General features: G+C 44.8%; 1 protein-coding gene across 3 annotated transcripts; it reads right to left on the minus strand.

The window, feature by feature from the left end:
* Window positions 1–5,232: 5,232 nt before the first annotated feature.
* On the minus strand, window positions 5,233–25,253 carry LOC103179087 (potassium voltage-gated channel subfamily A member 3-like). 3 transcript variants are annotated; one of them, XM_007894174.2, is made up of 3 exons: window positions 23,707–25,253; window positions 16,463–16,554; window positions 5,233–5,323 (listed from the first exon to the last, which is right to left on the minus strand). In XM_007894174.2, the coding sequence occupies exons 1-2, from the start codon at window positions 25,251–25,253 to the stop codon at window positions 16,503–16,505; spliced, it is 1,599 nt and encodes a 532-aa protein (XP_007892365.2). In that variant the 3' UTR covers window positions 5,233–5,323; window positions 16,463–16,502.
* Between the last annotated feature and the right edge of the window lie 328 nt (window positions 25,254–25,581).

The raw sequence follows: 25,581 nt of genomic DNA on the forward strand, positions 1-25,581 counted from the left end.
TGTATTAATCATAGCTTAAATTTAAATTCACATTAATCCTAAAGTTGCCAAAGTTGCAGAGTTGCTGAGCTCTGTATGAATCAACTGATGATGGAAACCCAGGAGGGTTGCAAGCTATTGTCATCAAGCACAAGCATGAGGCTACGGAGATATCGTTACTTGATACCCTAAACTGCTTCCAGCTGCTACAGCACAAGGATAATACACTTTAAATGAAAGGTATGAACACATCTTATGTTCACACCAATGAATTCCTCAATAAGGGGATGAAGATATTGTTGGCCTGAGTACACCAGATGCCGATGCCAACATTGGAGCCCAAAAAGTTACAGCCCAATCGTTCTCTAGTTGAGGAAGGAAACACCCTTTAGGTCAGAAAACACCTTGATAGGAGTCACAGTGAGGTATGAGGCTAATGTCTTCTTCCCTACATGAGCCAAAGGCAGGGATAAAGCTAGAATGGTCCCCAGCCTGAATTGGGGTACTCCAGTGGCCATCACTGTGGTCTTCTCATTCAAACAATGGAACAGCTATAGAGAGAATGGTGACTGGTTTCAGGGTAGTTGTCCCCGAGGTAGGGAGAAGGTTAAAAAAAAAGGCAATTGTGTCTTGAGGCTCAATCACTGTCTGGCTGAATTATGTCCACAGAATGGTCCAGTTCTTAAGACAACTGGGACACTTTTTTCAGGGAAGAATGGACTAAACGCCAGAGGCAGTCTGGATGTCAACCGGCAAGGTAGGAAGGTGTTGACCGGCAAGATTAACAAGCGTAGAAATGGTGAGAGAATTAAATACTTGCTGCTTGTCAAAGTCACAGACACAGTGGAGGGGTCAGGCAGCTCTCTAGAACAAGGTAAGTACATTCCCATAAGACAGAGAGAGGGACATCTGGTCAAAGTCAGAGCAATATGGTTAGGGAGGGATCACCTCTGGCACATTAGGCTCAAGCAAGACTCTTTTGAGCCTACAACAGTAATGATATTGAGCGTATTGAGCGTTGGATATAATAATAATCCTTGCATTTGGTACAGCGCCTTATCACATCTTTGACATCTCAAAGCGCTTCACAGAATATACTGCAAAGTGAATTAACTGTTTATTTTGCGGGCAAAATAGGGTACCCAATTGCACGCTGCAGTGTCCCACAAACAGTCGTGGATTGAGTGACCAAATTATTATTTTTTTTAAAAAGGATTATTAACCCCGGAAAAGTGATCCACCAATCAACTAGTAACCACGTTCCTACTTACTGTTAGGTAAACGGAGGCATGTGGAATAAGGAAACTTGCCCAACGGTTTGCCCTGTCAGGAATCAAACCCAGGTCCTCTCGCTTGCGAGGCGAGTGCTCTAACCACTGAGCTACAGGACTCCACATATGTATAAAGACCAACTAAAATCTACTTAAAATGGCATAAAAATGCCGAAGTAATGCCACTATGTTGAATCCTAAAGCCTTCTTCAGGTGCATGAACAACAAAGGCACTGTGAAAGGCAAAAAGTAGTAACTTAAAGAGCGCTCATGGAGAAATACATATAATCCACTCAGCATCTACTTCTCAGTATTCTCCATTGAGGAGAAAGAGATAATGTCTTACCCCAGAGAAGGCTATTTTAATGAGGGATGGATGGGCTTGTCTTCAGCTGCACGATGGCACTGGACAAAATAAAAGCTCTAAAAGCCAATGGGGCTCCAGGTCCCTCCATCCACCCATCCTTACACAGATCTTGGTCTTGGTCAAGCTGTTCAGAAAAAGATAGAGTACCCAGCAAGGCCCTTCTGATGGTGGAAAGAACAAGAATAAGAACACATGCATGCTCGCACTCGCACGCATGCGCATGCATGCTCACACCCATAGACCCCTGAGCAACCAAACGTTCTCAAACGCATGCACGCACGCACGTGGACACAGATAATAAGGGTCATGTAGTGGTATTGATATTGGACCAGAAACCCAGGGATCATGTCTGTTGATATGAATTCAAACATTTGGTAATTGAAGCTAGCACCAGAAATAGAGTTACAAAGATGTCAGATTGTCATAAAAACGCAAAGGCCTACATGTGACTCCAATCCCACACTATGTGGTTGACTATTGAAATGTCCTCTGAAATAGCCTGGCAAGCTTCTATCTGGTAACGGAAGGCACAACACCCCCTCCTCATGATGACAAGCGATGGCCAATGTATGATTGGCAACATTTTTCATATCCGAAGGCAGAATATAAAAAGAATCTGCACACAGTCACAGGCACTCACCCGCACTGTTCATGAGTAGCTTCGCATATGCATCACTCGCCCTTGACACCTTCCATCATTGGTTTGCTACATGACCCAGCTGTGCCCCAGTGGGTTTGAAAGTGATAGTTTAGCACTAACCATCTTTATGTGTCAGGGAGTGGAATTGTGGGGATGTGATCATTCTCACCGGTGATTATTTTTTGGGCCACTATCTAGCAAATAAATAAATAGGCAAATCGGATTCAAGATCTTCCCTATCCCACTTTCTACATGCATTCCCTACACAGTACACACCTCGGAGACGAGATCCATGCAGAGGTAGCTTTTCACTTCAACAGAAAAAAAACACACATCACATTAAATATTTGACCTTAAATGGGTTGCGACTGATTTGCTCCTCTCAATGCATTGGGAGACACTGCAGCTTCAAACTCAAAGCTCGGGCACAATGAACGCGACTAAAGGCAGGAAGAACACAGGCTTCTACTCACAAAAGGCAGTTCCACGGTGCGAACGGCCTATAGTACAATGGAAAATTACACATTACCGACTGCACAAATTACACTGAACACAGGGGAAAAGTAGCTCCATAAATACATCGGCAAAAATACATCCACAACTGGGGAATGGGGTCTGTCAGCACTGATAGCTGGAGAGACTTTGCGTAATTAGGTCCTAATTTAATCCTTTGACAAAGACGTTATCGAGTTGTGGGTGATAAAAATTGATCCACATGATGCGGTCAACGTCACAGCTGGAGCTACTCGGCCTCTCCAGCTACACATGAGCCATGTTTGGGCACTTTACTGTTACTGTGTACAAGACTCAAGTGCCAATCCCCAGAGGTACAACTACATCATAGAATCCTAGAGCACAGAAGGAGGCCATTCGGCCCATCGTGCCTGTACCGGCTCTTTGAAAGAGCTATCCAATCAGTCCTAATCCCCCGCTCTTTTCAAATAGCCTTGCAAATTTTTCCTTTTCAGGTACCTATCCAATTCCCTTTTGAAAGTTTTTATTGAATCTGCTTCCACCACCCTTTCAGGCAGTGCATTCCAGACAATAACAACTCGCTGCGTTAAAAAAATTCTCCTCATCTCCCCTTTGGTTCTTTTGACAATTATCTTAAATCTGTGTTTTCCGGTTACCAACCCACCCACCAGTGGAAACAATTTCTCCTTATTTATTCTATCAAAACCCCTCATAATTTTGAACACCTCTATTAAGTCTGCCCTTAACCTTCTCTGCTCTAAGAAGAACAATCCAGCTTCTCTAGTCTCTCCACATAACTGAAGTCCCTCATCCCTGGTATCATTCTGGTAAATCTCCTTTCCACCCTCTCCAAGGCCTTGACATCCTTCCTAAAGTGTGGTACCCAGAATTGGACAAATATTCAAGCTGAGGGCTAAACAGCGATTTATAAAGGTTAAGCATTACTTCCTTGTAGTGAAGCAAATGGTCCAATTACAATGTGCACATCGGGTAAAAGGTATTCGAACTTAATATTCTCAGCAGTCACTGAAATTGTAGGTAAATGGAGGGGTCAGGGAGAGGGTAGGTAAATGGGACTAAAACATTGCTCTTAAAAGAGTGACCTTGTGTGCTGTAAATTTCTGTGGTCCTTTGGAATCAAACCCTGTTTCTGGCAGAAAAGGTTCATGAAGTTAAAGCTTCATTTTCTGCTAAAATAACTGCTTTTTAAAAGAAGTTGCATCTGGAGAGGTGGAAGGCAGATCACAGGAAATATTAAAACACCCTCAGTACTTAATCCTCAATACAATATCTAATAAAATACGTCCATGTCTCCTGCGTGCAGAAAACTGGAGCAGAAAATTAGGATTAGAGTGGATAGCTCCGGTGAAAGAGTTTGTACCAGTTCAGGCATTATGGAAAACAGCAGAAATATAGGGTTTAAGTCGAGGGCTCCAGAGGGGAGGTAGCACCAACGCAGGTGTGATAGGTTAATTGTCTCCTTCTGTTGCAAACTTTCTAGGATTCCAACGAGTGAAATAAACTAAAACTCCAAAGATTCACATTCTATGTATTCTACTTCTGTACAGAACTCAAAAGGAAATGCTTTTACTTACTGCACGTCAATGACTGAGCTCAAAATCACGTGGCCAATTCTCTGTATTCTTTCCCATTACAATTTGTTGCAGTAGCTCCAGCTGTAATTTACTTCACATTTATTAACATCCAGATTGCCCCTCCCCAATATCAAATTTTTAAGTCCCATTTCATTTGCCTTTTAGTCCAGGACCAAGTTATGTAGACATAATTCACAGTTTGAAATCGTATTTGCACATTATACAAACTCTTACAAACAGAATGAAATAATCTCTGGTGTAGGCTTTTAAGAATTTCACATTTACTGACGAGATCACCTAAGGACAACACTGAGATGTTCCACCTGCAGCAATGAGGACAGTGACCTATCCACAAGTTTTTGATCAGCCAGTAACATCAGAACACAGTGCTGGGGTAGCTGAAGAACACAAGCTTCTCAGTGTCCACACACAGTCGATTACCTTCACACACAGAGGACAGGCACTGTGGAGGCCAACAGCCAGAGAATCCTTCCTGCTCCTCCAGGGAAAAGTCGTGTCTGAAAAGGGTTTCTTTCCTATTTGCACTGAGCATCATATTACAGAACCTGAAACACTGATGCACTAAATAAGACAATAATAATAATAATCCTTGCATTTGATGTAGCGTCTTATCATGTCTTCGAGACTGTAAGGTGAATTGACTGTATATTTTGTGGGCGAAATGGGGTAGCCAATTGCGCACAGCAGTGTCCCACAAACAGTCGTGGATTCAGTGACAAAATTATAATTTTTTAAAAAAAAACATATTTTAGGGGATTATTACCTCCGGATATGCGATCTGACAATCGATAAACAACTGGGTTCCTACCTACTGCTAGGTAAAAACTTGCCCAACATTTCGCCCTGCCCAAGAATCAAACCCAGGTCCTCTTGCTTGCGAGGCAAATGCTCTAACCACTAAGCTACAGGACTCCACGATAGTATGCAAAGAAATTGTGCTAAATCCTTGTCTGTGCCATTGTGCCATCCTCGCTCCCTGAAAGAGAAAAGATAAATCATATTTCCATTGTCTTTAATGAGATTGGCATTAGTGGCGAAGCAGTAAACCTTTCTCACATTGCATGGGGTGAAGTGATTTGTGGCGTCTGGCAATGGAGAATCATTCATTCATCAAGCGAATTTTAGTCATTAATTCGTTTCAGTCATATACCCACAAAATTTGTTTTGCCCACAAAATACACAGTCAATCCACTTAACATTATATATTCTGTGAAGCACTTTAAGACGTCTCAAAGATGTGATAAGGTGCTGTATCAAGTGCAAGGATTATTATAATGCATTTGTGTTAATTCACTTTCATTTGAGTCTATTACATCTCAACACCAGAAATGCAAAGTGTTCAAAAGTCCGAAATGATTCAAAAACTTTTTTAGGTAAACTCAGCTTCAAGACATATTATGTCTTATTATTATTATTATTATTATTATTATTATTATTATTATTATTATATTAAACGTTTTTAGTTTCAAATAATAATAATCCTTGCATTTAATATAGTGCCTTATCACATCATTGAGACGTCTCAAAGTGCTTCATAAAATATTTTGTAAAGTGGATTGACTGTGTGTTTTGTGGGCAAAATGCGGCAGTCAATTAATTGTGCACAGCAGTCGTGGTTTGAGTGACCCACGACGGAATAGTACCCCTGGAAAGTAATCAACTAACATCTGGGTTCCTACACACTCCTAAGTAAACAGAGGCGTGTGGAATAAGGAAACTTACCTAAGGTTTCGCCCCGCCTAGGAATCGACACCATCTTCATTCAATTGCAATAGAGAAACAGTCTTCAATCTCAGCTTCTTAAAACAAAAACAGAAGCCACTGGGAACACTCAGCAGGTCAGGCAAAACAATTTTTTTTTGCCTCATTTTTTTTCCCCCTGACCTGCTGAGTGTTCCCAGCGACTTCTGTTTTTGTCTTCAGATTTCCAGCATCTGCAGTATTTGCGTTCAGCGTCTTAACTCCAACTCGGCCTGGAGCAAAGCAGTATAACTTAATTTAATAATCTTTGTATTTGACATAACACCTACAACACTGAAATGTCCCAAAGGGAATTGCTGTCATCTGGAGTAACTATTTGTTGGCAAAGGCAGTAGTCAATTCACACACACAACAAGGTGTAAAGCAGCCACGAGGTCAATGACCAATTTATCTGGAGTACTGTTGGCCAGCATGCCCTTTCTATTTTCATATACTGCCACAGAATATTTAACAGTCACCTGAACAAGCAGCTGAAATCTTGATGTGACGTCTCATCTGAATGACGGCAACTTTGTCAATGTAGCACTCTGCCAGCACAGCCTGGACTAAGAACTCAAGCTCTGTTATGAGGCTTAAGACAATAAGTTTCTGACCCACTGTCAACTGAGCCAAGCTGAGACCTTATTGTAACCTTCCCATGGAAGGAAGGGTATTTACTCTAGAATGATCCCACCCTCAGTGTTATTCTCTGTCTGTAGCTCTCTATATAATGGATCTGTTAGAGCAGTCTCACATTTACACTGAAAGAGTGAATACTGACACTGAAAATCAACAGGTTGGCCTGAAGATTTCTGGGGAATTTCCTTGCCATTTGTGAGCTCGTACACTGGCCTGCCAGGGTTATTTCCCAGGATACTACCCTACAACGGATTGATTTTGTTCGGTATCCCTTAAATATGTTCAGACAGGCTGTTTTACGGACTCAAAAATGATCCATTGCAAAGCACGAAAATGAAACTGTAGCATCCATCTAAGGCTTTTCAGTTGGTTTGGGCTCCACCGTGAATTAGAAATTTATTTTTATCTCATTCTTTAAATAAGAAATGAATATTAATAATAATCCTTGCATTTGATTTAGGGCCTTATCATGTAGTCAAGATGCCTCAAATGCTTCACAGTAAAGTGGAATCACTGTGCATTTTGTGGGCAAAATGCGGCAGTCAGTTGCACACAACAATGTCCAACAAACAGTGATGGAGTGAGTGACCAATTGTATTTGGGGGAAGTGTTGGCCAGGACACCAGGAGAGAGAAACTCTCTTCTCTTTTTGAATACTGCCATGGGAGCTTTAATGTCCTCCTGAACAGGCGACGGGACCTCGGTTGAAAATCTTGTCCAAAGGACGGAGTGAATGTGTTTACACCCAAAAACCCTTACATGAGAGAAGGATTTCACTTTGTTTTCAAAATCCATGAAGGTTTTGTGCCCCCCCCACCCCCACCTCTCACTATCAGGGAGTCCCCAGCCAATCAACGTCCCTCTGAATTAGTACTTTGTTAATAAGCCTTTTGGGACCTAGGTACCTGCATCATTTATCCTACAATGCATTTAAATGGTGGATCATTCTTTTTTAATATGAGACTATCCTTTTCTAACTGGAAGTAAAGACTTAAGAAGGACAGATCTTGTCAGATAAAATTAGTATCTCTTGATTGATAAAACCCTAGAAACTCTTTACCATCTGTGCAGTTACCCACCAGATAACTGTTTGCTGTTGTTATTCATCAATTAAACAGTTACTAACAGATAGGAAGTTGGGAAGGACAGCACAGTTGAGCACTCAGCCCGGGTCCAATCTGCCAGGTTGAGGTGGATGACATGGCAAGGATTTCTGCTGGTCCAGTGAAGCCTGGACAGTTCAGATCAGGTCTGGTCAGTCAGTCTATGAGTCCTGACGAACAATTCCCCTTTCAGTATGTATTAACTATAGTACTGGAATTCTTCCGAGAATAGGGTACGACCTCACAATTTGCCACCCTGAACTGCACCTGCCATGATTCTGCCCATTCGCCTAACCTTTTGCAGCTTCTTGTTCTCTTCAACATTCACTGTGCTATATCGTGCAGTGTCATCAGAAATGTGGATACTCATTTGATTTAGAGCCTTTTTCTCTTCGACCGTGCTTTCGATATCCCTGCCTCCACCCTGCCCTCACCCCTCCCCCACCCCGACCCTCAGCTCGGGTCCATAACTCTGTCTGTCCAGCACCTTGGGACGTCCTCCCGACGTGAAATGCGCTTTACAGATGTAATTTTGTTGTTGTTGTTATCACATTGTCAAGACACCTCAAACACTTCACAGGATATACTGTGTATTTTGTGGGCGAAATATATCCAATATAAATATATAAATATCCACTCTAGCTTCTTATTTTCTTCATTTATATACAGACAGGGCCAATCGTTTGCATAATACATGAAAATGATTGGGAGTCATTTCAGACAGATTTAAAGGCTGATGCACAGGTGAACAAGACTAAGCCACAGTTGTGACTGATCAAGGCCAAGGAGAAAATACAGAAATGTAAGACAAGGAAAGCAAATGACAATGACGTGCTGAAAGGCAGCTGGATTGTTTGTAACTAAAACAGAGAGAATAAAGCGTATCGTTTTGGAAATAATGGTGTACATAAAAATAGTGGTTCATATGGTATGTCTGATTCTTGTCGAGTGGAAGATGGGTGAGAGATTAAACTGACACGCTACAAGAATGCTTTGCATAAACAGACCTGTTAAGTTAAGGAACATCCTAATTGATAGGGGACATGAAACAGGTATCCAAAGGAGGAGGAGGTGTTATAAATGCAGCAGAGATTAAACAATATCGGGGCCAAGTCTTCTGAGAAATATTATAACAAGAATAACTGAATACAAACTCAGAATCAGAGGAAATGTTCTCATAAAAACAGTGCGGTGACACACGGTAGGGATGCAGAGAGTAGTGATACGGAACAGAGAGTAATGCAAGTCTTTAAAGATAATAAGGAGCACCCAATGTTTGTAACAGTCAGACGATCGGTACTCAAGACCTGATTTCCTCTCTATCAGTGAGTTTCCATACTTTTCCCAGTTGGGGTCTCTTCCAGCATAAGAACATAAGAAATGCTAGACAAAAAAAAAACAAGGTCCATCTAGTTAGCCTTCCAGCTTCCTGGCAGTCGCTTGCTCATATGACTCAAACTACCTATGTACTATAATCCATAATGTTATTTCCTGGAAGAAAATGATCTAATCTGTGTTTGAAAGAATCAACACTTACTGCTTCAACCGTCTCCCTTGGGAGCCTGTTCCACAGCTGTTACCCTAACGTGCACTCTGGGGTCCCCAAGCTTTGGCTCTTGCCAGCCTGTGCCTAATACTTTCCGGAATTAGGTAAGCAGCTTGCCTCCCTCCAGAGAAAGAGTGAGCATTCCATTCCAACAATCTCTGGGATTTCAATGTGTAGGGGGGATGCATGGAAATCTCAGCTTGGTTTGGATATTCTTAAGCATAGAGATGGCTTTCTGCATGTGTCAGACACCCGGCTGACCAAAAGAAAAAAAAATCCAGCAGAAAATCATAACACAGGATGAAGGTTGTGAACACGGATAGGAAGGGATTGATCCGAGAGATCCAATCAGCATGAAATGTTAATGGTTAGATCATACTTAAGTCATTCAATTGAATTGGGGAATGTATAGAAAAAGAGAATACAGTTGATGTGGAATGTGGAATTTGAGGTGTTTGAGTGTGCCAAAGAAAAGAGTGGCTGAGAAATCAGAAACACATGGTATGGCTGCTGCAGTTTAGTGTTGAGAAATGTGAACATAGGAACAGGAGTAGGCCATTCAGCCCTTCAAGCCTGTTCCGCCATTCTATTAAATCATGGCTGATCTGTACCTCAACTCCATTCATCCGCCTTTGCTCCATATCCCTTGATACCCTTACCTAAGGAAAATCTATCCACCTCAGTCTTAAAGATTTGAATTGATCCAGCAATGAAGCCTTTATATTTCGGTATAAAGAACATTAAACAGAGATATATATCTTTTACTCTTTATCCCGAAATATAAAATACCATGTGCTTTTAGGTTCTCAATCATTCGGTGGGTCAAATGCTGCAGATAACCGACTGTTTTCTGTATGCTGTAATTTCTATGATTTCAACTAAATTATAGATAGTGGCACAAAATGTCACCCTTTACATCTGCATAATTAAGATAGTTCATCAGGCATTATCCTCCATCTCTAAATCTATACCCTGGATAGTTCCATACAATTAACCCACCAGAAGCGTGGGATAACAACTATATGTTATTATGCCATACTTCTATATACCTCAGGACCATTATTAAGATAGTTGCCCAGTAGACCCACTGTATACAGGAAGCGCAGTACATTTCTGCCTTTTAACACATAGCACTCAAGCCCACAGTCATTTTCGCACACAGCAACATCCCACAAGCAGCCATGAAGTGAATGATTAATTTATCTGAGGATCTTTGACCAGAATATACCAGGAGAAACTCCCGTCTCTTTTTCATGGGATAGTTAACGCCTCAGCTGGAGGGCAGCGCCTGCAACAATACATTGAACTTGAGCGTAGGCCTAGTCTATGACTCAAAGTCCTGATATTCTGCTTGAACCAACCCTGTCTGAGCCAGAGGCAAGAGCGCGACTAACTCTGCCAAGGTGACACTAAATAAAGATTAGCCAAGCGAAAAAAACATGTGAGGGTGATCTACATAGTCCAGTCATTGATGGTCCTGTGTATTTGAAGGTCAGGTCTGTACTGTGAAGAGCGTGTTCTGATCAAGAGTTGTGATAATGCTATGTGAAAGCAGGTTCAATGCCACGGCTCTAGTTTATGGAGGATTACTTAGATTTGGAGATGTTCCAGCAAAGAAGCGTGAGAGGCAAATCAACCATTACAAGCCTGCGAAGAAGCACAAGAGCAAATAGCATTTGTACAGTGAAGGACATAGAATGTTGATTGTGACGTTTAATAGATTTAAGGAATAGGAACGAGTAATAATTCTAATGTGCTAAAAAAATTACATTTTGCTTCTTAACTTTCTTTGAAAATTTGGTAACTCTATCCACGACTGTATGTGGGACGCTGCTGTGTGCAATTGGCTGCCGCCTTTCGCCGACAAAATGCACAGTCACGGCACTTTACAATATATTATGTGAAGCGCTTTGAAACGTCACAAGGAAGTGATAAGGTGCTATACCAAATGCAAAGATAATTGCTATTATTGATGGCAGAGAGAACAAAGAGAGAGGATATAAGAATTTTTTCACCAAGAGGGTTATTAGGAATTCCCTATTAAAAAAAAACACGTTGCCTCAAGCAGAATCCATAATAACTTTTAAAAGGGAATTAGAAAAGGAAAGATGTAAAACGAACTGGCTGTTCTCTAGATGTACTGATAACACTTTTCTCCACCAGAGGTACAGTTAGGACTAAGGACATGTGTCTTTGAGGTGCACGACCTGGAACAACAGCAACAGTTTGGATTCATATAGGGAGCTTCACTTGGGGTAGGGTCTCGGAGTGCTTAACAGTGATGGAGTCTTGACGCCAAGTTGCAGTGGGAGGGAGGAAGTGACCATAAGCACAGTCACACACCTCAGCTCACCAGCATGTGCCTCACAGTCACCTTCTGCTGACCCATACACTTCTGACATCACAGGTTTCGGGCAAAAAAAAAGTTGATAGAAAAAATGGACCAAGATAATGATATTAACATATCATGAATCTCACATTTGATACAGCGCCTTTCGTTTCGGGAGGACATCTGCAAAATGCTTCACGGGATATATTGTAACATGCGGTGACGCTGTAATAATAATAATAATAATAATAATCCTTACATTTGATATAGTGCCTAATCACGTCGATAGGCCTTCTCAAAGCACTTCACAGGAATTTCTGTTAAATGGAGTGACTTTGTACTTGTAGACAATTGTGGCAGCACAATGACATACAGCAATGTCCCACAAACAGCAATGAAATGAATAACCAATCTTTCTATTTGGAGGGATTGTCAGTCAGGACACCAGGGGAAACTGCCCCTTCACTTTTCGAACAGTGCCATGGGATATTTAATGTTCACCTGAACAGGCAGACGGGACTTTGGTTTTATGTCTCATCCGAAGGACGACACCTCGGCCAATGCAACACGCCCCCAGCACTGCATTGGAGTGTCAACTTAGATTATGTGAGTTCAAGACCCATTGAGCCAAGTTGACACCTTATATTATGTTTATGTGTGGACGGAAACATTGAGCTCATTCAGTATCCACAGTAGTGAGGTAAAAGGGCAGAAGTTGACACACAGGACATTCATTGAGAAAAAGGCATTAATCAAAGACAGGGTTGTGCTGCTGGCACTTGGCAAATACTGAATGCCTCTGTGTTGCATTGGTGTCATCCACCCCAATCCTGCCTAGTGGATGTATCTTTGCTGTATTCTCTGAGGTCTGCAGGCCTCTGGGTTCCTCATGCTGTTGTACTAACTCAAATTCAGGGACTATGGAGTCCAATATTTTATAGCAGCCCAATGTGCGTTATGCATTACCTAAACCAACCAAGGCGTATCTGATATCAACGAATTACTTTATACAGAGGTCCACTAGATTGCTTTTCTGGCTGTGCATTTAATTAGACTTATTGATTGCCTTATACTCAATAATCCACTACTTAATCGTTTGCTACTCCTGTGGAACAGGACATAATAGATATCAATGTGAACAGCCCTTAGAGACTTGACGTTCTCACATGCAAGTCTGCGCTACTCAACTAAAATCATGATCAGCGCAGCTCAAGCCTAGGAACTAGCTGTGATGTAACCAAGGCCAATAAAAATAACACAGAAAGGCTAATCAATTCTAAACCACAAACTACTCAAAACAACAAGGTGAAGGAAACTGAGACAGTCACAGCCCATGAGAACCAGGAAGCACACAGCGGAGATAGCAGAGCATCTTAGAAGGAGAAACTGTCCCACTTTTTGTGTTGCACAACAGTAACTTGCATTTATATAGCGCTCTTCACATAGGGCAACGTTTTGGAGCGCTTCACTGCGGTGGGCTTGAATGCAAAAACAAGGATGGAAATTCCACCAATTGAAACTGAGGCAACTGCTGAAAGCAGCTAAAACTGCGTAGCTTGCCATTGATATCACTGTCTGGCAAGCTTTGTTTTTATTTCCCGCTGCTTGTCCAGCAAGGACCACCCTACCCATTAGAGCTTTTACTTGCAGGGTTAACAGGAGCTGAGTGGGATGATTTCCTGCTCCCAGTGCTTCACAGGATATATTTTAAAGTGCAGTGACACTGCATGTTTTTTGGAACACTTCACAGTAGGGGAGTTGGAGGCCAAGCAAGGATGGAAAATCCACCAACAAAACAGCCACTTGCAGATTTAGTCAATGACCCTCCCTGTAAACTCCAGAAAGAAACTGACACTGAAAAACATCCAGATCACGTCACCCAACTTCCACTCCCAACTGCAACTCTGTAAAAGAAGCCGCAAATCCGCTGAATAAACAGAAAATGCATCAGCAATGTCCAATCCATGGAAGTTAAATATAAACCAAGTCACGCCAGGCACAGAAGGGCATTGGCAGGTTAAGCTGGCAGCACTATTCAGTGCTTTATTTTCCATAAACTATCAGACCCCTTTATATCACTGCCAGAATTTGTAATATAAATATTGCTCAACCAGCCCGAGCAGAGTTTACCACATTGCTCCTCAGACGTTGGAGCTAATCTTGGAAGCAACCCAGGGAACCAGCAATAAACCCTTAAGATCCACAAATAAATCTCACTCCTATACTCAGCGCCTTGGGACGTCCTCCCGACATGAAAGGTGCTATACAAATGTAATCTTGTTGTTGTTGTTGCTGTTATTGCAATGCAACGCATGATTGATCAAAGTACAAGGTCTATACGTGTGAAATCAAACAATGGAAATTGTTGGTTAAGGGGAAACTTTGCAGGACATCCATTTAAATGACAGAAATGTGAGAACTGCTCCACGTTTGCTCTGGAGCGGAAAAGTTCAATGAGCAATTTATATATACGGGGCAACGGAGCAATAATAATCCCTCCAAAACCAAAAACAATAATAAATTGGTCATTTTCCATCTACGACTGTTTGTGGGACATTGCTGTGCGCAATTGGCTGCCGCGTTCGCCCACAAATATACAGTCAATTCACTTTACAGTATATTCTGTGAAGCACTTTGGGACGTCTTCCCAACGTGAAAAGCGCTATATCAAATGCAAGGATTATTATTATTATATTAGTGCGCTTGCCTTGCAAACGAGAGTACTCAGGTTCGATTCCCGGGCGGGGCGAAACCTTAGGCAAGTTTTCTTACTCCACATGTCTCTGTTCACCTAGCAGTAAGTAGGAACCCAGTTGTTAGTCGATTGGTGGATCGCTTTCCGGGTTATAATTCCTTCAAAAAAATATTAGGTTACTCAATCCACGACTGTTTGTGGAACACTGCTGTGTGCAATGGGCTTCCACGTTTCGCATACAAAATATATAGTTAATATACTTTACAATAGAAACTGTGAAACGCTTTAAGACGTCTCAACGACGTGATAAGGCACTAAATCAAATGCAAGCATCATTATTATATAATTATAATGATAATATAATAACCTGCTACCCAAAGAAACAAATAGAGCATGGACAGTGTGTCACAGCCTCAGAATAAATCCAACAGAATAGATGAAAAGAGACAAGATAAGTCAGGAGCCGAAAGATCTAGAAAGAGGCAGGATTTATAAAGCTTGAACAACTCAAAAGACCTCAGCTCTTCCCAAACCCCATCTCTGTGTCTGGCATCTGTGTGTATATCACATTCACTAAATGTGTTTACTGTATGAGATTTAAGTGAAGTCGGAGAGAGTTTTTGGCACTGGCAGCAGTAAGCAAGCAACTTGACAGCAATTCTGTGTGAAGTACTTGAGGTGTTTCACCGTTAAAAGCGATGTGTCAAATGCAAGGACTGTTATTATTATAATATTACAATTAGAATAAAATTCTGGAATACTGAACACTGAAGTGGAGCCTTCAGAATGGTGCGCAGACCTAAACATCGTGTTTCAATTCAAATTATTATATTTAAACCACTATCAACCATAAAGTGGGAATGCATTGGTGCCAATAACACACCAGGGAATCGTAGCAAAAAATTCTAAATAATTCTGGTAAAATTCTGAAAGAATAGAACAGGTACAGAGGAAATAACAACAACAACTTGCATTTATATAACGCCGTTCACGCAGGGTAGCGTCCCAAAGCGTTTAAAAGTGACAGAGCCTGACGCTGAGCTGGGGGGAGGGAGGAGATGACCTTAAACAGAGTCGAGGAGGAAGGTCTTCAGTCGTGATCTAAAAGAGGGTAAGGAGGTGGCAAGGCGGAGGGACTGAGGGAGAGTTCCAAAGCTTTGGGGCGTAGTGGCTGAAATTGCAGCCGCCGATCGTGGAGCGGAGGGGACGTGGGACAAGCAGGAGGCCAGAGCCAGTCGAATGGAGGCAGCGGGTAGATAGATACAGGGAGATACAGACTGGGATCAGTGCATATTGCTTCCCATAACAAACGTTACTTGGCTTGTGGCCTGGGATCTGATCTCGAACCTCCTGGCCCAGAAAACAGATGTTTCCATAACACCCGCCAGGCAGGCACCTGGAGCAGGCACCCCAGCTGAGGGAAAGGCTTCACTGGGAAGGCATGGCCTTTGTCAGTCAGTCAATCCTTCCCACCGTCACGAGCTCTTCCCAAGCAGTGGCCAAGCATAAACCCCAGAAGAGAAGGTCTATTTAGTGCTGCCTCCAAAGAACATCTTGTTTTCTTTTCTCAATAGAGAACAAAAAAAGGGGAGGGAACGGCACAGAATCCAACTTTGGTCAACAGCCCTCAGCTGGCAGAAGGCGCCAGGGTACATGGGGCCACAGCAATCCTGCCAAGTGCAATACTGTCAGTCCACGGAGTCTGACATCAGCCCTGATAGACAGCACCACAGCCTTTCACAGCACACTTCCTCAGAAGGGACACTTTCTATAAGTACAGTTCTCAAACACAAGAATTAATAATAATAATAATAATAATCCTTGCATTTGATATAACGCCATATCACGTCTTTGCAACGTCTCAAAGCGCTTCACAGAATAGACTGCAAAGTGAATTGATTGTATATTTTGTTGGCAAAACGTGGCAGCCAATTGTGCATAGCAGCGTCCCACAAACAGCTGTGGATGGAGTGACTAGATTATTATGATTTATTCATTTAAAAGACGACAACAGTACCAAGTTTTAACCTGATGTGTCACTGCTTACAATACACTGTACGTACCTCTGGATACAACACGCTGGGAGCTAGGATTTGGAATTCATTACCACTGCTGGCTATTGAGGGCTGGAACAATTGGCGTATTCAAAGGGAAACTGGAAGAAAAAGCAATAAGAGATTTGGAAGGAGAGAGCTAGAAAATGGGATTAATAAACAAAAGACAATTTAGGCAGATTTTATGTTACAGGATCTGGAATCCCAAAATGCAGAGTGAGTCAAGTTTCAGAATCTTTTACAACCTATATGTCCCACAAGTCTTCCTCGCTTCAGTGGGGCTGGTGGGCAGTCCGGGGGTTGGGGGGGGACGGTGTGCGGCGGGGGGGGGGGGTGGAGCAGTAGGGGTGGGGGAGTACATAAGCGACCACTGCTATGACTTTTGTTTATTTTTATTCTATGCTTTGAATCAATTGGCGGGGGGTGTGCCAACACTGAGGCTATGTTTCTAGGACCCCCCACAATACTGAGGTCTGAATTTCTGGGACAGTCTCCCCCCCCCCACAGACACACACACACGCACAAAACTGTCGTGCATTATGTGTGCACCATTTGTTTTTTATCTAGCTGCTTTATATAATGTACTTTAATACCGCGTCACATTTGCATTGCATCCTTTTTCGCTTTTCACACATTTCTGTTCTGAAACCTTGTTTGTCATTCAGAACGTCGATGCAGGGATGTGCAAAACGGAATCTGTGTATGAGTAAAAAGTAAGCTAAAACATTTGATTCTATTTTTAAACAAAGCTTTTGCATGATTTTTTTTTGCACATTGGGGCTGAGTGTTATAGTTTGCTTCAAAAGGGGACGGTAACACATTTGGCTATAAAATCAGTCACAGCATTTGACAGCCATTCACTGTAAAGTGCTTTGAGACATTTTGACACGATAAAGCACTTAATGTAGGTTCTTCCCTCTTGCTCATTCACACAGATCATAATTAGTCAGTAGTCATTAGTATGTCCAGTACAGATAGTGCTGCCTGGATTGCTCCGCAAATAAATATTCATCAATAAAACTATAATTAAAACATTTTTTTTTGCCAACGGTGTCAGGCTGGCTCAGCTGGTTGCACTCTCATCTCCGAGTCAGAAGGTAATGATTCAAGACCCACGTCGGGGGCACTGAACTTTCAGTCCAGGCTACACTCCAGTGCAGTGGTGGAGAAGCATATTTTTGGGGGTGGTGGGGGGGGTGGAAGAGAGGGGTATGGATTGACAGACGGGCACTGCAATGTCAGAAGTGCTGGCCTTCGGGTGTGAGGTGAAACTGAGGCCCCCATCTGTCCATTCAGGTGGACGTTAAAAGATCCCATGGCATTATTCCTAAAGAGTTTCTCTCGGTGTCCTTGCCAACTATCCCCCAGGTAATATTGGTCATTCACTTCATGGCTGTGAAGGGCGCTGGGACATTGCTGTGCGCAAGTTCGCCTACAAAATGCAGAGTCACCACACTTGACAGTAAATTTTGTAATGTGCTTTGAGACGATATGAAATGTGCTGTAGCAAATGCAAGCATTAATAGTATTACAAACGGTATTTAGTGCGGATAAATGTGAACCATGGAGCAAAAGAACCAACAAACACATGCTTTCTAGTAACAATGCCTCACCAATGGGGCACCAAAATATGCACTTTTACACAGGCAATAAGTGCGGGTGAATCATAACATTGGCCAATCTATCTTGGTTTGCTGCTGAAAATAACAAAAGGGCAATTTGTTAAAAAAAATTACTGAAATAACCACCGATGTTACTTGATGAAAATCAGAAAAAATAAAAGCCTATTTCCACCAACCATTAAGTGTATGACACATGTATGACATCTCACCATGACACTTCACTTATTTCCATTATCATAGCATGTTTACAGCATGAAAGGAATTAAATCCACATTGTGCCTGTGCTCATGCTACCTCCCTCACATGAGCTATCTCGTCTAATCCCATTTCCCTACTCCTTCCTCAAACCCATTAATAGTTTTTTCCTGCAATTATTTATCCAATTCTTTTTAAATGCTGTTATGACCTCAGCTTCTATGCAGCCATTTGTGCAAACGTCTTACACATTTTAGTGATAATCCTCCAACTATGCCCTCCTATCACTGACTCACCAATCAGTATTTAACCTAGCAAAATGAGTTTTTGAAAACCTTCATTCAATCCTCTTAAATTGATGTCACTAGGTATCAAAGGTAAAACATGGACGTGAGTTAGTAACTAGGTCAAAATGGGGGAGATATTAATTGGGATTCCAGTACCATCGTGTACTATAACATAAGTCTCTATCATCTCAGACTCAGCAGGAGTCAGTTTTCTATTGTACTTGTGTGTGTTGCTGAGCTGCTGTCTGTCGAGATTCCAAAAAAACAAGAGCTAGTTTTCTCTTATTTTCTCTTATGTCTCGTTCTAATACTGAGCAATGCCGGTTCTGAATAGGATTCATCGCTTACTTTAGACCCTACCTAAAGACCACACTGTACAATTCTCAGTCAGGTACAATGTGGTGCAGGTCAAGATACGAGTGGCAGGGTTTGGGGTACTATGGATGGTGGATCTCTTGAGACCAGTGAGGAATGCATTTGAAAAGCCTAGGCGGGCAATAACAGAAGCACAAATAATGGTTTCAGTGGCGGTTGGTGTGAGAAAAGGGTGGAGGCGAGCAATGTGGTGGAAGTGAAAAAAAGCTGCTTTGGTTAGGGACCAAGGAACAAACCGGATATTAAGGTTGCCCACTGTGAGTTTGAGAGAAGCCAGTGAGGTTGACGATATCAGAGAGGAGACAGAGGATGTCAGTGAGGGGACATTGCTCTTGAGGGTGGCTTCTATGCTGTTCATGTTATGTTAAGTGCTTGATGCTGACATCCAAGAGAGCAGAACATCAGGGGATGTAGAATCCGTGGACAGGAACTGGAAAAGTATGAATTAGGTATCACATGCATACACACTAATTGCATTTGTGCAATTGTCACAGAGGGTGAAGCGAATCTGTAGAAGGATTTGATCACAACCACAATGGTCTTGAATTTGATCCATTGGAGGATGGGCAGACCGTGTGGTCCAGTAAGGATACAATACAACACAAAATTATATTTGTATAGCGCCTCTCACGTCCAAAGGACGTCTCAAGCCGTTGAACAATCAGGGATTTGGACCCAAGCGGCGGGTGATTGGGTTAAGGGATGGTGGAGTGCAGGGAGGGTAGGATGGTGGCCAAAGGCACGGCCATAGAGGAGGGTCTTGAGACATGCCTTGAAGGGAGCGAGGCGAAGGGAATGTGGAATGGAGTTCCAAAGAGTGGGGGCGGAGAGACTGAAGGCCTGACCACCAATGATGGGGCGGACCGGATCAGTAGAGAGAGCGGACAGGTTGTTAAGGGGTTAGCAGGTCACTGAGGTAGGAAGGAGCAAGGCCGTGAAGGACCTTCAAGGTGAGGACGAGGATTTTGAACTCTATCCTCTGAAGGATAGGGAGCCAGTGGAGCCGAGGGAGGGTAGGGGTGATGGGGTCACTGAGCCGGGTGCGGGAGACGACACAAGCTGCAGAGTTCTGGATCATCTCCAATTTGTGTAGGAGGAGCTGGGGAGTCTAGAGAGCAGGATATTTGATTAGCTCTAAATTTGAAGAGTGTAATTCCATATTCACAGCTGTGTATTGTAGCTGAGGGGGGTGTGAATACCCCACTAAAGCTAGATTTTTTCCTTCACAATACAAGATCACAAGAGAGGTATGGATGAAGAAAGCCCTTTGGCCCATTTAATCTCATCCTTTCAGAATATCCACTGTACTGTCTTCCCATCACAGGCTCAAGCACGACCAGGTAATAATAATAATCCTTGCATTTGATTTAGCGCCTTTTAGACATCTTTGAGACATCTCAAACCCCTTCACAGAATATACTATAAAGTTAATTGATTGTCTATTTTGTATGCGAAACGCGACTGCCATTTGCGCACAGCAGTGTCCCAAAAACAGTCGTGGAGTGAAGTGACCAACTTTTGTTTCTAAGGAATTATTACCCCCAGATAACTAACAACTCAGTTCCTACTTACTGTTAGGTAAACAGTGGCATGTGGAGTGAGGAAACTTGCCCAACGTTTTGCCCTACCGGGAATCAAACCCAGGTCTCTCGCTTGCGAGGCGAGTGCTCTTACCACTGAACTACAGGATTCCACAACAGGTAGTGACTGTTTAACATCGCTAACCCATGTGAATGCCTTCCCATTCCCACAATCCTATTTACAACGTCTACAACAAAGTGCCACCTGATGTTGCTTTCTCTGAAAACGTATCTTTGTTTCTTTTTGAAAAAGAATTACCTGAAATAATAAGTTATCTGCTACTTGTGACTAATGCACAGACCACAGATTAAAGAGACCTGAAAGTACAGTAAAATAATGAAATAATATTCCTTTCATCCGATAATAGCACCTTAACATACGTTGAGACTTCTCACACCGCTTCAAAGGATATACTGTAAAGTGGATTCACTGTGCGTGAAAGCGCAAAGCAATGTCCCACAAACAGCCGTGGAGTGAGTGATTAATTTTATTTGGGGGATTGTTGGCCAGGATATCAGGAGAAACTTCCTTCTCTTTTCTAATAGTGCCATGGGATGTTTAACATCCACCTGACCAAGCAGATGGGACCTCGGTTTAACTTCCCGAAGGAGGGCACCCCCGACATTGCAGCACACCCCCAGTTCTGCATTGGAGTGTGAGCTTCGGCGAAGTGATCCCAAGTCACAATGTGGGGCTTGAATCCACAACCTTCTGACTCAGTAACTAATTTTACTTGGTTGGGGGCAGGAGGTGGGGTTGTTGGCAAAGACCCCGGGAGAAACTTAAGAATCGTTTTGCTGAAAAATCATTCATGTTTTAAGTCTGTGATGGACTGCTGCTGCCTGAGTGTCAGATGACGGGAGGTTGGGGGATGAAGTCCAACCTGCAAATTGGCTCAGCCAGCAGAAGAGGTCACGCCTTACCTTGGACAAGGCAAGTCCTTGGGTGCTGCAGCTCCTAGCGACTGTCTGGGGTAACAGCAAGCGGCTTGACGGCTGGGTTCTTGCAAATACAAGCAGCACAGAACTGACTCCCAAGCCCACAAGATTCGCAGCCAAGTCGTGGGAACGAGTGAGTGGCAGGTCCCCGCCTTCCTCCAGAAGGAATCCAGCGCAATGCCCTTTCCTCTCGCACATCCGTCCATGAAGGTCACACTCAGAACCAACCGGTTTCTCCTGGTTTCTCCCTTATATAAAGCTTTGTGATTGAGACACTTTACAGATGAGGTAGGGAGGGGTGGCGGGTTGGGGTGTATACAAATAAAAGCCCACGATGCAAATATAGATTGGATTTGGATTCCCCCAGCACTTTGAACTGGTGCGACAGTTCAGTAATTCTCTTTTGTTTTCATTTATTATTATTTTTTTTCTCTGTCTCTCTCTCTCTCTCTCTCTTGCTCTCTGGTGTGTGGTGGCACGGTGGCAAGCTTGACGCTAATGTTCAGGCCTTGTTTTCGGTCTCGGGTGGAAAGGGGTCCGTCGCTTTATTATCGCGCGGATCCCAACGATCCGATGCCTCGAGCGGTCCAGGGCGCTTGTGGTGGCTTGGCTGGGTCAACTCACATCCACGCCCAGCCTCTCATCCCCTCCTTGCTTCCTCCCTGGTTCAAAAAAGCTCGCATTTTATTGTCGTTTTCACCCCCCACCCCCCTCTGCCCCCCGTTTGTTACTCTTCAATTCACAGCGGGGATTTTTTTCTTTTTCTGCAAGTTCAGACTGATGGTGGAACCATCTGGAAGGAAGGTAATCACTGTGGAAACTGCGAGGCGGTGTCATAGCAACCTGCCAAAAGTTACCCTGGAAACTGTGTGTTGCTGTGGAAACTGCATCATCTTCTTCTTGGCCCTTTTTGTTTCGCACACAGAATACCCGACAGAAAGCCGTCTCTCTCTCCCTCTCTCCCTGTCTCTGCTCTTACTCTCTTTCTCTTCCATTGCAAATAAATAATCAACCCGGGGTTGGGTTGGGTTGGGATGGGATGTTTTGGGGTTGTTGTTGTTGTTGGTGGTTGTTTGTTGTTGTTTTCTTTGTTTGTTTGTTGTTGTTTTGTTGCTTTTCAGCCACGGCTTCTTCTCCTTCTTGTCGTCCAGAGAAAGGCTGAGCGGATAATAACATCGCCACGAAGCCCCACAGCGCAAAACTGGGGACGCGCTCGCTCCGTCTCCGCTCAGTGAAGAGGTTGTTGCTTTCTTTCTCTCTGTCTTTCTGTCTTTCTCTCTCTCTGTGTGTCTCTCTCTTTCGCTCTTTCTCTCTCTCTCTCTCTCACTCTCTGTCTCTCTCTCTTGGCATCACCTCCCCGGCTCTTTGCAAATGGACTGACTTGATTTGACTGACTGCACTGTTGTCCACGGGTTTCCCCCCCATGTTACTGCTGTGTGTAAAAGCAAAAGGGGCAACGACTCTTTGAGCTTTGCACAACTGGGTTTTACACACACAAACACAGACACACACACACACACATACACACATGCACATCACGAACGAGTGTTAAGCACATCACAAAAACACACACACACACACACACAGAGCCGGAGATTGGAGTCGACACGTCGCTAACTTGGGTGGTTGTTGCATTTTGTTTTTTTGTTGTTGGTTTTTTTTCTCGTGAAATATAACGAGACTGTCTTCATTCCCCCCCACCCCACCCCACCCCCCCAAATGTTATTTACATCTTTCTTGGCTGCATCTGAAGCTGTGACAGACACAACGCACATTTTTGCTCAATAAATAACACACACACGCACACAACTGTTGAAGGAATTAAAAGAGCATCCACAACTGTGTGGGAAACAGGAATGGGTCTGTGTGTGTGTGTGTTCTGTGTCAAACAAAGCGCTTTGATGATGAACAGAGAGAGAAAGACCAGAGAGAGAGGGAAGGAAGGAGGGAGAGAGAGAGAGAGAGAGAGAGAGATCCAGTCTGACCTTCACCAAACCAAACCAGTGACAGTTCAGCTCCAATTAAACACAGTGCCTTCTTCAAATATTGAAGATGAGTCCTCTTGAACTATCGTAATTCTATATTTTCTTTCTTTTTTTATATATATATTTAAAAAAAAGCTGACCTGACCACACTGATTGAAGGTGATGGGGGCAATGGGGGCAATGGGGGCAATGGGCACGAGTGAGTGGGCGAGGACCGAGGCTGGCTCTTGTCACGATGATTTGCTGTCCCCCTCTTCTCAGTCAACTTACACGTCGGTGAAGATCTTCTTGATGGCCACACAGTTCGGGGCGTTCGCGGTGCAGTTCCCGGTTTGGAAGTTGACCTGTTTGTGGTGGTGGTGGTGGTGGTGGTTGATGCCTTCCTCGATCACCATGTACTCAGACTTGCTGAGGGACGAGCTGCTGCGGGACTTCTTCAGCTCCTCGGTGCAGGAGGAGGAGGAGGAGGAGGAAGGGGAAGGGGACAGGTGGGGACAACTGGTGACATGGAGATACTGAGCTTGCTCCTCGCCCTCCGTCTCCCGGTGGTAGAAATAGTTAAAGTTGGAGACGATGACCGGGACGGGCAGGGCGATGGTTAAGACCCCGGCGATGGCGCACAGCGACCCCACGATCTTGCCCCCGATGGTGATGGGGTGCATGTCCCCGTAGCCCACGGTGGTCATGGTCACCACCGCCCACCAGAAGGCGTCGGGGATGCTGCTGAAGCCCGAGCCGGGGTCGTCGGCCTCGGCGAAGTAGACGGCGCTGGAGAAGAGGATGACCCCGATGAAGAGGAAGAAGATCAGGAGCCCCAGCTCCCTCATGCTGGCCTTCAGGGTCTGCCCCAGGATCTGCAGGCCCTTGGAGTGTCTGGACAGCTTGAAGATCCTGAAGACTCGCACCAGGCGGATGACCCTGAGGATGGCCAGAGACATGGCTTGCTGACCGTTGCCCTGCCTCTCGGCCAGCTCGGTGCCCAGGGTGATGAAGTAAGGGATGATGGCCACGATGTCGATGATGTTCATGATGTTCTTGGCGAAGCTGGCTTTGCTGGGGCAGGTGAAGAAGCGCACCAGGAGCTCGAAGGAGAACCAGATGATGCAGAGGGTCTCGACCACGAAGAAAGGGTCGGCGAAGATGCCGCCCCACGCCGGGTCGGGGGGGTCGCCGGTGGCGTTGGCGTTGGCGTCGGCCCGGACCTGGGGCGCCGAGACCGGGCTGCCGGGGCCGGGCCGGTAGTCCTTGTCGTCGCGGAACTCGGGCAGGGTCTCCAGGCAGAAGATGACGATGGAGATGAGGATGACCATGACGGACACGATCGCGATGGCCCGGGCTGGACCCGAGCTCTCGGGGTACTCGAAGAGCAGCCACACCTGGCGCTGGAACTCGTGGGCCGGCAAAGGGCGCTCCTTCTCCTGGATGAAGCCCTCGTCCTCCCTGAACATCTCCATGGCCTCCTCGCCCAGCTGGTAGAAGCGGATCTCCTCGGAGAAGATGTCGATGGGCACGTTGACGGGTCTGCGGATCCTGCCCCCGGACTGGTAGTAGTAGAGGATGGCGTCGAAGCTCGGGCGGTTCCTGTCGAAGAAGTACTCGTTCCTCAGGGGGTCGAAGTAGCGCATCCGCTTCTTGGGGTCTCCGAGCAGTGTGTCCGGGAAGAGCGACAGCGTCTTGAGCCGCGTCTCGAAGCGCAGCCCCGAGATGTTGACCACCACCCGCTCGCAGCACTCGGGCTCGGGCTCCGGCGGCTCGGGCTCCGGGCAGCCGACCAGCGACCCCGCCGGCTCCGTGCCGTCCCCCGCCACCAGCTGCATCGGGGCGGCGGCGGCGGCGGCGGCTCCTCACAGCACCCGCGCTCTCTCTCTCTCCCTCTCCCCCCACTCTCTCCCTCTCTCTCCCTCGGCTCCCGGTGTCGGTGTCGGTCACGGGCTCGGGCTCGGGCTCGGGCCGCCCACCGCGCGCCCGGGAGGCGGCAGCTCCCGCAGCCCGTGACAGCGGCAGCGGCTACCGCTCCCGTCCATGTGCCCGGGGGGGGGGCGGGGCCGGAGTAAGGGGAGGGGCTACGGTCATGTGGGGGAGGGGGGAGGGGCCAGAGGAAGGGCGGGGCCGGGTAAGGGGAGGGGCTACGGTCAGTGTGGAGGG

Source organism: Callorhinchus milii, unplaced genomic scaffold, assembly GCF_018977255.1.
Source record: "Callorhinchus milii isolate IMCB2004 unplaced genomic scaffold, IMCB_Cmil_1.0 Scaffold19, whole genome shotgun sequence".
Classification (NCBI taxonomy): Eukaryota; Metazoa; Chordata; class Chondrichthyes; order Chimaeriformes; family Callorhinchidae; genus Callorhinchus; species Callorhinchus milii.

Bases quoted from the DNA above. Each gene is read 5' to 3' on its own strand.
- LOC103179087 (XM_007894174.2), bottom strand. From the start codon at position 25,253: ATGCAGCTGGTGGCGGGGGACGGCACGGAGCCGGCGGGGTCGCTGGTC. The intron at 16,555-23,706 runs GTAAGTTGACTG...TTTTTCTTCCAG, and splicing joins AAGAAGATCTTCACCGACGT to TTTCCCTTTGAATACGCCAA.